This window comes from Gopherus flavomarginatus, chromosome 3 (genome assembly GCF_025201925.1).
Source record: "Gopherus flavomarginatus isolate rGopFla2 chromosome 3, rGopFla2.mat.asm, whole genome shotgun sequence".
Lineage (NCBI taxonomy): Eukaryota > Metazoa > Chordata > Testudines > Testudinidae > Gopherus > Gopherus flavomarginatus.
Window position 1 is genome coordinate 195,872,824 of NC_066619.1, and position 14,289 is coordinate 195,887,112.

The 14,289-nt window shown below is 40.3% G+C and overlaps 1 protein-coding gene across 1 annotated transcript in view; it reads right to left on the reverse strand.

The window, feature by feature from the left end:
• INPP4B (inositol polyphosphate-4-phosphatase type II B) overlaps positions 1–14,289 on the reverse strand; it is a 508,181-nt gene that overhangs the window by 194,053 nt on the left and 299,839 nt on the right. The window contains exons 12-13 of the mRNA XM_050946302.1: positions 9,178–9,250; positions 2,200–2,347 (exon numbers count right to left, since the gene is read on the reverse strand). Coding sequence (XP_050802259.1) covers positions 2,200–2,347; positions 9,178–9,250 — 221 coding nt within the window. The remainder of the gene's footprint in view (positions 1–2,199; positions 2,348–9,177; positions 9,251–14,289) is intronic.

The following is a 14,289-nucleotide window of genomic DNA, read 5'->3' on the forward strand; positions in this document are numbered from 1 at the left end:
TCCTTCCTAGGCAATCATTTACCATTTTGTATGTGTGCAATTGATTATTCCTTCCGAAGTGTAGTACTTTGCATTTGTCCTTATTGAATTTCATCCTATTTATTTCAGAACATTTCTCCAGTCTGTCAAGATCAGTTTGAATTCTAATGCTGTTCTCCAAAATGACTGCAACCCCTCCTAGCTTGGTATTGTCCAAAAACTTTATAAATGTATACACTAAGTCATTATACAAAACATTTATGAAGATATTGAATAGAATTGGACCAAGAACAGATCCATGCAAGACCCCACTCAATATCCCCTTCCAGCTTGACTGTGAGCTATTGATAACCACTGTCTGAGTTGGCTTTTCAAACCAGTTGTGCATCCACCTTATAGTAGGTTCATCTAGGCTATATTTCGCTAGCTTATTTATGAGATGATCACGTGAGATATCAAAAGTTTTACTAAAGTCAAGATTCTCACATCTACTGCTTCCCCCCTATTTACAAGACTGGTTACCACGTCAAAGCAAGATATTAGGCTGGTCTGACATGATTTTCTTCTAAACGCTTATGAACTGATTGATAGTTTGCTCCATTGTCTTTCTGAGTACCAAAGTTAAGCTCACTGGTCTGTAATTCCCTGGTTGTCCTTATTCCCCCTTTTTATAGATAGGCACTACATTTGACCTTTTCCAGTCCTCTGGGATCTCTTCTGTCTTCCCAAGATAATTGCTAATGGCTCAGAGATCTCTTCAGCCAGTTCCTTAAGTATTCTAAGGCCCTATCCACTTGAAAACTTGTATAAGTAATGCTTGTTCTTTTCCTTTTTTAGCCTTCAATCCTACCGGTTTCACTATATTAGTCATCCAATCACTGCTAACCTTTTTGGTGAAAACTGAAATAAAAAAGACATTTAACACTTTGTCCATTGCTGTGTTTTCCATTATTGTCTTTGCCCCCTTATTGTGTAATGGGCTGACACTTTTCTTTGTCTTCTTCTTGCTTCTCTTGTGTTTATAAAATGTTCTTCATGTCTTTAGGTGGTCTAATCTCATTTTTTGCCTTGACCTTTCTCATTTGACCATACAAGCTTGTGTTGTTTTATTTATATTCATAATTTGACCTAGTTTCCACTTTTTGTATGACTCTTTTTTGAGTTTCAGGTTTGTTGAAGATCTCCTGATTAAGCCAGGGCGAATACCTATAGTATGACTAATGGCTGGATCCACCACAGCTGACAACAAGAGGAGTTTTGCCATTGACTTCAGAGGCATTGTAGGATGACTCTGGCCCTCACATGCTGCTCCAGTAGTATAAAGGGGGTGCAATGGAGTTGCAAAAGACCAGAGTGAAAATTCTTCCACTGCAGGAGCTGCACAGAACTTATGTATGTAGCCCTAGATCCTCCCACCTTGCAGGTCCCACTGAAGTCATACTAGGGAGCAAAGAGGGTGGATTGTGTCCATGGTGTTGTTATTTACTACAGAAATTCTATGCTGCAGGGCATCCACGGGCAGGAAGCTGTTTCATCCCTGGCAGCAGCCAAGCATTTGGGTGGCACAAAAGTGGATTAATGCCACCTTTGGCTTCTGTCCACCTTTCCCTGGGCTGTGTTTTCTGTTATGCTCCTTGGAAGTCCTTTTTTGATTGGATAGGAGCATTCATATGGGAAGATTGTACAAAGCACCACATTTGAAACCTGGTACACTTTTAATTAACAAATATAAATTAATTAATTATAGGAAAGTGATTTGTATATTCACTACTCCTACACTTCATTCCATCTGCATTGAATTTTATTGCCTGTGTTGTAGTAATCCGCACCATTGATGCTGCTAGGCATAAAGCCAAGCTCTCTATAGAGCAGTTCACACCATGTCATGTGTTATTGTGATTATAAAATGTTAATTATTCAAAATATTTATATTATTAATCAAATGTTGATTCTGAGAAGTTCAGAGCCATGACTGTATTTGGCACAATTCACTGCTCAAAATTTATAGTCACTAGACTCTTAGAATTTCAGAGAAACGAATTGTGCTGATTATTGTCATAGCTATGAATTATCAGCCAGTGAGATCACCATATTTCCTTAGCCATTTCATAAAATATTTTAGTTTGCCTTCACCAATAATCATGTATATTACCTCAACTAAGAAATAATACCTAATAAAAGTTATTAACAGTTTTTATTTTGTAATTTTGTTACCCTTACCTTCTCATATCCTCCTTTATGTGCAGATTGATCAATTCCTTGGGAACATGGAAGGAAAGAGTGCTCTCAGACATCTGTTCTCGGATATGCAGCCACTTGTTGTCAGAAGTGGGAAATCTGTATAACTTACAGATTGGATTTTTTAATACTGTAGAAGAGAAAAAAAGATGGCATTGCTTAATTGTGGCTATATGTTTCTTTCAGAAGTGACTACAATGGTTTAGTCCACAAATGTAAAATTATTTCTCTGTCCTCCTGTATTTCCAAACTTAAGTCCAAAGATGAATGTATTATCCATTAAATACATAGCACTCAAGGCTGCACAACCCAGTGCAGTAGATAATTAGATTCTACCTAGTACAGTAGGTATCTGGTACATTTATCATTACTGTTGCAGAAAGAATGCAAGCTCACGCTCTCTGGCACATATTCATGAGACAAAAGTAAAAAGCAACTTAAATGATGGATAAATAAACAGTGAAATCTCATGCTAAGAGCTGATAACATTATCTGTAACCATTTGCAAGGTGTGTTATTGAACTCTCAGGTTTCCATACATTTGAAAGTGAAACCAGATGGGGCAGATGCAGCACAACCCCATTTAGATATTATGGTATATCCTTCCCTAGCTACATAAAGGTCATTAACACAAACAGGTGTTGCATATGTATTTTAAGAGGAAAATATGCCTCACTAATGTGTCACTGCACTCTAGCACCCTCCAGAACTATATGTAACAGTCACAGGCTCAGTCCTGCAAGGTGCTGAGCACTCTGTCCCTAATCCAGAAAAGGGATTACTCTTGTACTTAAATTATGTGTCAGTGCCTTGGACGTTTAAGCCTGAGAATAGCATATTTTTTCTCTCAGATCTGCTGCATAGTCATATTTTATCAAAATTGTATAATGATGATTTATAATGAGCCTGTGCAATTCCTGTGCTCTCCTTATGTCTGCTCTTGAGCCCTTTTTCTGTTCTCTACTGATTCTCCAGAAGAAGCACACAGGGGAAACCTAGAAAAGATACCTTTTCTTTTACTTCCTAGATAAGCTTACTGGGAGATAAATGTTTGTCCTTAAAACACACATACACGTCCACTGCTTTTTAATTCAGAATGACATTAGACAGCAATCCGAACCCTTCAACCTCTCCATCAAGCTACTGATCTTTTCACATTACTGGTAAAAGCTGCCTTGGACCAGCCTCTCATTGAGCCTGACACTCACTATTGTATAATTCAAAGAAATGCATTACCTGTGATCGCTTTGAAGAAACTGTTGCTTTTAAAAGCACATCAACAAGTGGAACTTGCAACCTACATTACAACTCACTACTGTGGGAAGTGCTCTCTCCCATTATTGCCTATGTACACCGATTCATGCAGCATGAATCACACAGCTATAATAAACAAAGGCCAAATCATCAATGATTCCCAAATGCATTTAAAAAAATCAGACTTTTTATGAAAATAAAAAAAGGACTGAAATGAAAACAATAAAACTAGAGAATCTACATAAATGAGATGATTACTGGTAGGCAAAGTTACAGCCCACTTCGTAAAGAACCAATATGGCACATGCTCATGTTTTAACAGCTCTTGTTTATTTTCAGGAACTGTCCCTCTTTCTTTGGTTTTGAAGAAATTTCATGAAACTACTCTTCTTCCATGGAAAACTTAAGACCTCTGAGGTATCAACTTCTTCATTATTGATAATAAATTTACTTCTAAACTACATTATTTAATATTAACAAAGAATATTTTAAAAAAGCAAATATAATAATTCTTAATGATGTTTAGCACAGATGAACAGCAACATTTTGTCTATAGATCTCAAAGTACCTAAACAAAAGTGATCAGGCATTATTGTTTTCATTTGACAGATGAAGGAAACAGACATGGAGGTTAAATGACTTGTCCAAGGTCACAAAGTATTTTTTCTAGTGCCTTATCCATTGCGATAGACATCTGGGATTCAGAAACATATATTCAAAACATCACCTGGTTCAAACATTATGAAACATTTCCTATTTTTTCTCTTTTGTTGTGACTAAGTTCATGAAAGATGTTTTATTTACAGCACTGAAGTCCTGTCTTAATCCACAGAACAGGTGCTGCACAGCAGTGTAAGATACCCCAATGTTCCTTAACCAAGACATTGGAGTGACAAGCTTCAGACTTGAAAGGATAGTTCAATATGTATGGCTGATTTTTTTTTTGGCCCATGAGCAGAGAGCTGCCAACATGTGTGTCAACTCTAGTGCTTACTGTAATGTAGGAATCTGTTCACTGTGAGTAGATTTCAGATGCTAATCTAGACATGAAAAGCTCTATAACATATTAGCTTTATGGGGCATCTCATCCCTGTGTAACTTTTTGAACATTTGAAACATTTTCAAGAGCCTGTACATTTGCACTCACAACATGTAATAACTCACATTTGCTTGTGCAAATCTGTATGTGCAATAATGTCAAAAAAATTTACAAAAGGGGCCACCTTGAAAATTTGGATCTAGGAGTTTTTCTTTTTGCATTTAACCAGAGTTTAGGCAACACAAAGACTAGTGAACAATTGTTGCCGTTGTATTGTCATCCCAGCAGTGTCTCCAATGCTGACAAATGGCTAAAACTGCAACTGAATTCAACCATTTCAGTTGAAAATGCAAACCTTTGCTCAATATAGGAGTCCAAGTAGTCTTATTTGCAGCTTTGCCAACTCTTGTGATTTGAGAATTTTCAGATATTTGGAATTTTTCTTAAAGCCACAGCTCTTGGGAGTCAGGTGATTATGTAACAATCTTGCCTCTTTTTTTCTTTTTGCTTTGTTTTTCAAGTTTCTAGACCTTATGATTATGGAAAAAAGCTTAGGAAACTTTAAAGGCTGAAAGCCAGAAGACAAATTAAAAAGCATCCCAAATTTATTATTGTTTAAATCTCATGATTTTTAAGTCGATCTCACGATTCTGAGGGGGCATGCCTTGCAACTTATGAATGTTTGGCCTTGGCAGTTACGCATTTTGTAACATATGGAGTAAAGGCTTGCTCAATCCAAAACTCTCCACATTTATAAAACTGTGAAATTTATGTAGAGAGAGACTTGCTTATGTACAAACTTTCAAAACATTTCATTGAGCAAAATGGAGAAAGTTCTCTCTTAAAAGTACATCTACGTGTGTAAACCAGGAAATCACTGCTTGGTATTTAACAAACTGCATTTTCTGACATTCTCACTGTAAATGTAAAGACTATAGTGTTTTCTGTTCCTTGGAAATCATTTACTTCTCCACATGCTATTCTTCAGCCTCCCCCACAAAAAAATAAAACTCGTAAAACAAAAAGAGTGAACATTATTTCTTGTTTGAACTTCTGTTCACTGTCTAATGAAGATCAGAGCAAACTACTGTCATGTTGCAAATTCTAATACTGTTATTTATGGATTTTTCCCTTTAGAATAAAAGCAAATATACATATTATTTCAGAAAAAAAATAACTTCAGTTTTGCTCATTTTTATTAGATTTTAGTTACTTTTCTCCTCTTTCATACCTTTATGTTAAAAAGTGAGAAAATTATTTTAATTTCCAGTATTATAAACGGATAAGTGAATTTCTAATAGTATAAATGAAGTCTCGAGGTTAAAATGGAATAATGATGAGGCTCTGTGAGATATGACATTCATTCACATCACTAAGTGCTTCACAACTCACTTGAGATCTGTGAGTTTCATGTATTAAGATCCAAGCTTGAGATGAACGCCAATGTCCTACTATGCCTACTTTTTTTTTTTTTTTTTTAAGTTTCATAGTTTCCCTGGCATGATAAACAACTCAAGATAGAGAATCAAAAATTTATACTGTAATACATGTATATAGGTATATACACAGTATATTACTCCTGGGGGAATTCTGAACCACCGCACAATGCAGAATTTGCACAGAATTAATGTTCTGCACAGAATTTCATATTTTCCCTGCAGAATTGGGGCTGCAGAGCTGCTGCTGTCCATTAGGGATTCCTGGACTCTGCAGAGTCCAGCTCTCCAGCTTGAAGTGAGCAGAGCGCCCAGCCCAGCAGGAATGTAGGCTCTGCATACTCTGGCTGCCAGGCTTGATCTTTATCAGCTCAGGAACAGGAGTGGGCCTGGGAGACTCAGCTCTGGCAAAGGGTGAGGAAGGGCAGGCCCACACCACATCTCCCAGTGGGACAGTAAAGAAGCTGAGGGGAGTAAAGGTGCTGAGGGGAGGGAAGCTGCAGGTGTCTGGGCCAGGGGGGACACCCCACGACTGGGCTCTGGGAAGAGAGGGGATGACTGGGTTCAGGGGGGCCCACATGTAGCCCCCTCCAACACCTCCCAGCTGGAACTGGTTTGTTGTAGCGGTTTCTTTAACTCTGTACTCCTGAGGGAATCTTTTCTGTTGTTGTCTGTATTGTTGACAAACATTTTGAAATAAAGTACCCAAGTAACTGAAACTGGAGTGAATATAGTGTGTTATTTTGACAAATAAAAATTGTGCACACAATTTTTAATTTTTTTGGTACAGAATTCCCCAAAGAGTATGTATATACAGTGCAGTATACACAGAAAGAGAGACACTGTTATTTATACACATTTACACACTGTGACAAAGTTCCTCCTCTACCTTGGTGGGTCCTGCTCTTACTGGCAGATTTGCTCACCTCACAGATTCACCCTCTGGACTGGAAAACAGCCCAGATACCTTCCCCTCTGGTAGAAGCCACAGTCCAGGTCAATTCCTCCTGTGTTTGATCAGGAGTTGGGAGGTTTGAGGGGAACCCAGGCCCGCCCTCTACTCTAGGTTCCAGCCCAGGGCCCTGTGGACTGCAGCTGTCTAGAGTGCCTCCTGGTACAGTTGCACGACAGCTACAACTCCCTGGACTACTTCCTCATGGCCTCCTCCCAACATCTTCTTTGTCCTCATCACCGGACCTTTCTCCTGATGTCTGATAATGCTTGTACTTCTCAGTCCTCCAGCAGTATGCCTACTTACTTTCAGCTTCTTGCACTTCTTACTCCTAGCTCCTCACATGCACTTCCTCTCCTCTGGCTCCCCTTGGCCTGACTGGAGTGAGCCCTTCTATAGCATCAGAGGGGCCTTAATTAGAGTCAGGTGCTAAAACAGCCTCACCTGACTCTTAGCAGGTTAATTGGAGTCAGGTGTTCTTATTAGCCTCAAGCAGCCCCTGCTCTGTTCACTCAGGGAACAGAAAACTGCTTATCCAGTAGCCTGTATACCTCCCTTCAACTACTCTGCTGTTCCCAACTGGCCTGGGTCTATCACAACACAAATATATATACACCGAAAGAGAGGGAAAGAGTGAGGTATAGAGAGAACATATATATGAGGAAAGAGACAAAGAGAGATTCATATAAACCCTGATATTTGGAGATGGTATCTATGTAATAAATTACAGAGCCATGTGATAAACTAATTTATCATGCATCTCTGATTCATAGGTAAAGTTCAGGTAAGACATTACTAATCTCTCCCAGCCCCTAATCTCCCCCAGGTAACTTCAACTAAAAAAAAAAAATAAAAAAAAAATCAAGCAACCAGAAAAATATTTTTCTTTCTCTCCCCAATAAGTGGGCTTCTCCTCCTCCCCGCAAAAACAAACAAAACAAAAAAAGCCACCAGAGGCTCAGGATGGGCAAGACTCCGTACTGGACCTGTAACATGTTTTTTATACATAAAAATGTCAGTTTTAAAATCCTATATCTCAGAGTCATGCAGAACTACAAATAGCAACTTTTCAGGGTTACAGATAGGCTTCCCAACTGGATTCAAAGTTCACAAGAAATATATTGTGATATTTTATATATAAGGAAAAGTTATTTCAAGTCATTTTTAGAGGTTTCCATACTACCTCTGAGACCTGATCACTTGGTCTCATAGTAAATAAGGCTTTACAGGTTTCTAAAAATCATATTTCTATCTGTAATGTATGTGGGGCATAAAGAATACATGCTGGTGTGGTATGTTTTGGGTGACCTGCATAGCTTACTTGTGTCTTTCTTACTGCTGAGAGATGTTAATTCCTACACTCAGGCTGATAACACTTTTACAGCACTCCACACCATCATGTAATATTTCTTTGTATAATGAGAAAGAGTGAAATGGGTTGAGCATACAAACACTTCAAACCAAAGTCTGAAGTGAGCTCTGGAGCAGCTTCTGATCTCAAAATACCCTGCCAGCAGCCCCTTCCATTTAAAATCACAGGGCTTTCCACACAATCTTAGCTAACGCTGTATAAACAGTGGGAGAAACGTACTCAGGACTAAAATAATGTGTGTGCAACTATAACTACTTTATAGTCATTAACACAACACCATAGATTACAAAAAAACAGTGGGCCTCATCCAGTGCTTACTGAAGTCAATTGGAGTCTTTCCACTGACTTCAATAGGCACTGGATAAGGCTCCAAATGTGAGAGTATTCAGCAGAGTACCACAAAGTCTAACTTTTCAGAGCCAGTTTCTGCAAATCCTTCCTCACACAAGTAGTCAACTGCACTCTACTCCAGTGAGTGAAGAAAGCTTCCAGGACCAGGGTTTTCAGAAAAACGCCTTAAATCTCTAGAGGTTCTGAAATTCTTCACAACTGGTATTGTTGTATAGCAGCCCATTATTTTGGAATCAAATAGCAATCTACTTGAAATGCATTAGAATATATACGTAAAAGAATTACAAACATCTTGTTTGAACTACTAAAATGCCCTTTGAACATCTTTTGTAGTTTGCTTTTATTAAACATTCAGTGTCTGGTGCTTATATAGATGCAAATGTTAAACTTCAAGTGAACATTAAATGGGGCACAACATTTTAAAAGTGCTCTGTTCAAAATCTTTGCATGCATGAGATTTTGGTGGTTTTCCCTAAGTTCTCCCACTAACAAAGTTAACCTAGTATAATAATATAACCCTAATTATTTAAAGAATTTTTGATGTTATAACACATACCTGCATTTAATAGAGGTAAGCTGTCTTTACCACTTATGCCTTCAGGTGCTGTACATTCACACACCAGTGCACACTACAAAAGAAAAGATGTAACACTTTGAAAGGAAACAACCACAAATGGAATTTTTTGGAAGTTGCTGCAAAAGAAATGTAAAACAGTTAAATATGAATGGCCTTGGACAAAATATTTGTGATAAGCTACATTTCCAATCCTACCTGTTTTGTGAAGCGATTTTATTTTTAATTACTAATTTGCACTTTCCCTGTACAACTCAGTGGTAATATTTAATAATAGGTTGTAACACTGGAGTCTCTGTACAGAAAGCAGCAAAACATGAAGGACTGTCCCAAAATGCAGTAGAAAACAATTTTTGACGAGTTATATAATTTCAAAGGAATTTCTTTCAAGGGCTGCTCTCAAAATCAGAGCAGGCAGCATGATTTAGTACAAAAGCATTTTTAAATCAGGGTTGGGGGGAAAGGGTGGTAATTTTTTTTACTGTCCTTTTTTTGACATCTCTTTCCTCATTTGATGATTTCATCTCTTAGCACTACTTACTTTTACATAATCTTCCAAACCATTTTTAATGGCTCCTGTTCTGGTTTCATACTCATGTATAATTCTGAGCTCTAATGTTTTAAGAAAGCTATATTTTTCAATCTTGTCAACTGTTTTTTTTCCCGTTCAAAGGCAGCACACCAGCTTCTGTTGTGTTCCTGTATTTCTTTTAGGTCTAAAACCTAAACAACAGACAGACAGACAAAGCACATAACTATGCTTTGCATCATTCTGGGGTTTAGTGCAGAATAAGACAGAAGGAATCCTTCCTTCACATGCTGGAAAGGCTGACAAAGTATTTTGCAACTTCTACTGCAACAGTAAGGCAGCCATAGTCTCTGAAGGCTGCTGCCAAGCCCCCTTTCCACAGGAGGTGGGATAGAGGGCAAAAGGATGTATATAGCTGCAGATATTCTGCTCTAATCTCTGCCTCTTCCATAGCTTTCCCAGATGTGGCCTTATCTGTCCCCCATGCTCTGAGTTGCAAGGGGAACCCCTATGAATCAAAGCTCTGTACCATGCAAGGAATTCTGCCCTTCTACACAACAGAACCACATGGGTTACATTTGACAAGAGTGCGTCTGCAGCCAAGAAGTCAGTGATTAGTATAATAAATTCTTGTTCAAGCTATTTTAGTATTTCCCCCTTCTATTTTGGGCTGACCCTGAACTTAGTAAACGTTCAGGGCTTACTAACATCAGGACAGAAATCTCTACTAATGCTAGTAATTCCTCACCCTACTCTGAATTCTGAATGGTACTAACAGCAAGATCCTCAAGTGAACATCTGTCGTAGGAGGGTTGTGAGTGTACTGTGAAAGGGTTTGTAAGCAAGGGGGAGATGTTGCCCTTTGGAGGTGATCTTTTTGTGCCAATCAACATCCCAGATCTGAGATTGGCTACCAGTTTCCCTCCATCTGAATGTGCAGACTTTCAGCATACTGAATATTACACTCAGTTCAAAACTAATTGGTTGGGGGTATTTCAATATATTGATGAGGAAGTAGTGTAACTTCCTCAAAAATTGTCTCTGGAATGTACCCTACCTGTTTGTGCACACAAATAGGAAATTGGATAACTGTGTCTCACTTAATTTACACACATTAACCAATGCATTCAAAGACCCCTGAAATTATGGCTGTAACAAGTTTGCTGTGTTCTTCTGTCAACCCACTCCATCAACAAGTATTGGAACCTGGCAAGGAGATATCAATTAATTCCTGTAAAAGCAGCAAAGGATCCTGTGGCACCTTATAGACTAACAGACGTTTTGGAGCATGAGCTTTCGTGGGTGAATACTCACTTCTTCAGATGCATGTGGTGGAAATATCCAGGGGCAGGTATATATATGCTAGCAAGCAAGCTAGAGATAACGAGGTCAGTTCAATCAGGGAGGATGAGTCCCTGTTCTAGTAGTTGAGGTGTGAAAACCAAGAGAGGAGAAACTGGTTCTGTAGTTGGCAAGCCATTCACAGTCTTTGTTCAATCCTGAGCTGATGGTGTCAAATTTGCAGATGAACTGAAGCTCCACTGCTATCTACATACTACACAGACCACAGTGAGAGATTATGCCATACTCTATCAAAAAAACTGAGGAACCACCTGATCAGCATCCTATATAGCAAACAGGAAAACATCAAAAAAGAGCTCTCCAACCTGGAGACTCTCATTAATAACCAAACATCTATACAAACGGACTTCACTAGAATAAGACAGGAGATCTACATTACTCACTTCACCTCTCTACAAAGGAAAAAGGACTGTAAGCTGTCTAAACCCCTACCTGCCACATGGGGCCACAACCGTGGTACCCCTAACCCACCCAGCAATATCGTCAATCTATCCAACTACACACTCAGCCCAGAAGAAAAGTCTGTCCTATCTCGGGGACTCTCTTTCTGCTCTGCCACCCCCACCAACATGATACAGTTCTGTGGCAATCTGGAAGCCTACTTTCGCCGTCTCCGACTCAAAGAATACTTCCAGGACAACACTGAACAGTGCACTGATACACAGGTGCCCTCCCACCAACAGCATAAGAAGAACTCCACATGGACTCCTCCTGAGGGCCGAAATGACAGTCTGGACCTATACATTGAATGCTTCCGCCGGTGTGCACAGGCAGAAATCGTGGAACAACAACATTGCTTGCCTCACAACCTAAGTTGTGTAGAACGCAATGCCATCCACAGCCTCAGAAACCAGCCTGACATTATCATCAAAGAGGCTGATAAAGGAGGTGCCGTTGTCATCATGAACAGGTCTGACTACCAAAAGGAGGCCGCCAGACAACTCTCCAATACCAAATTCTACAGGCCACTTCCCTCAGATCCCACTGAGGAATACACTAAGAAACTACAGCATTTACTCAGGACACTCCCTACACTAACACCAGAAGAAATCAACATACCCCTAGAGCCCCGACCGGGGTTATTCTATCTACTACCCAAGATCCACAAACCTGGAAATCCTGGACGCCCCATCATCTCGGGCATTGGCACTCTCACTGAAGGACTGTCTGGATATATGGACTCTCTACTCAGACCCTATGCCATCAGCACTCCCAGCTATCTCCGTGACACCACTGATTTCCTGAGGAAACTACAATGCATTGGTCACCTCCCAGAAAACACCATCCTAGCCACCATGGATGTAGAGGCTCTCTACACAAACATCCCACACACAGATGGAATACAAGCTGTCAGGAACACTATCCCTGATGATGCCACAGCACAACTGGCTGCCGAGCTCTGTGCCTTTATACTTACACACAACTATTTCAAATTTGATGACAATATATATCTCCACATCAGTGGCACTGCTATGGGCACCCGCATGGCCCCACAATATGACAATATCTTTATGGCTGTCCTGGAACAACGCTTCCTCAGCTCTCGTCCACTCACGCCCCTTCTCTACCTACGCTACATTGATGACATCTTCATCATCTGGACCCATGGGAAGGAGACTCTGGAAAAATTCCACCATGATTTCAACAGCTTCCACTCCACCATCAACCTCAGCCTGGACCAATCTACACGGGAGGTCCACTTTCTTGACACCAAGGTGCAAATAAGCGATGGTCACATTAACACCACCCTATATCGAAAACCTACTGACTGCTATGCCTACCTTCATGCCTCCAGCTTCCATACCGGACACATCACACGATCCATTGTCTACAGCCAAGCACTGAGGTACAACCGCATCTGCTCTAACCCCTCAGACAGAGACCAACACCTACAAAATCTCCACCAAGCATTCTCAAAACTACAATACCCACACGAGGAAATAAGGAAACAGATCAACAGAGCCAGACGTGTACCCAGAAGCCTCCTACTGCAAGACAAACCCAAGAAAGAAACCAACAGGACTCCACTGGCCATCACATACAGCCCCCAGCTAAAACCCCTCCAACGCATCATCAAGGATCTACAACCCATCCTGGACAATGATCCCACACTTTCACAGGCCTTGGGTGGCAGGCCAGTCCTTGCCCACAGACAACCTGCCAACCTGAAACATATTCTCACCAGTAACTGCACACCGCACCATAATAACTCTAGCTCAGGAACCAATCCATGCAACAAACCTCGATGCCAACTCTGCCCACATATCTACACCAGCGACACCATCACAGGACCTAACCAGATCAGCCACACCATCACTGGTTCATTCACCTGCACATCCACCAATGTAATATACGCCATCATATGCCAGCAATGCCCCTCTGCTATGTACATCGGCCAAACTGGACAGTCTCTACGGAAAAGGATAAATGGACACAAATCAGACATTAGGAATGGCAATATACAAAAACCTGTAGGAGAGCACTTCAACCTCCCTGGCCACACTATAGCAGACCTTAAGGTGGCCATCCTGCAGCAAAAAAACTTCAGGACCAGACTTCAAAGAGAAACTGCTGAGCTTCAGTTCATCTGCAAATTTGACACCATCAGCTCAGGATTGAACAAAGACTGTGAATGGCTTGCCAACTACAAAACCAGTTTCTCCTCTCTTGGTTTTCACACCTCAACTACTAGAACAGGGACTCATCCTCCCTGATTGAACTGACCTCGTTATCTCTAGCTTGCTTGCCAGCATATATATACCTGCCCCTGGATATTTCCACCACATGCATCTGAAGAAGTGGGTATTCACCCACGAAAGCTCATGCTCCAAAACGTCTGTTAGTCTATAAGGTGCCACAGGATTCTTTGCTGCTTTTACAGATCCAGACTAACACGGCTACCCCTCTGATAATTAATTCCTGCAGACTCACTATGGTAGATATAGCTCATTAACTGCCTCGACTAAACAACAGGGCTTGGAGACGAGGGGAGTGGTCCTTTCACAGAAGAGGAATTTAAATTGTAGGGCCAAGCTGCACCAAGAGAGGAATAGCTTGGGAAGGCAGCTTGGCCTGTGTTATGTATTTTGTGCTTATTAATAAAGCCAAACCCAAGTTTTGACCCTTCACAACACTAGTGCCTCATACTGCATTCTGACAGCTCTCAAGTAGTGGTTAATTATGGCTGACTGAGGTTTAAATGA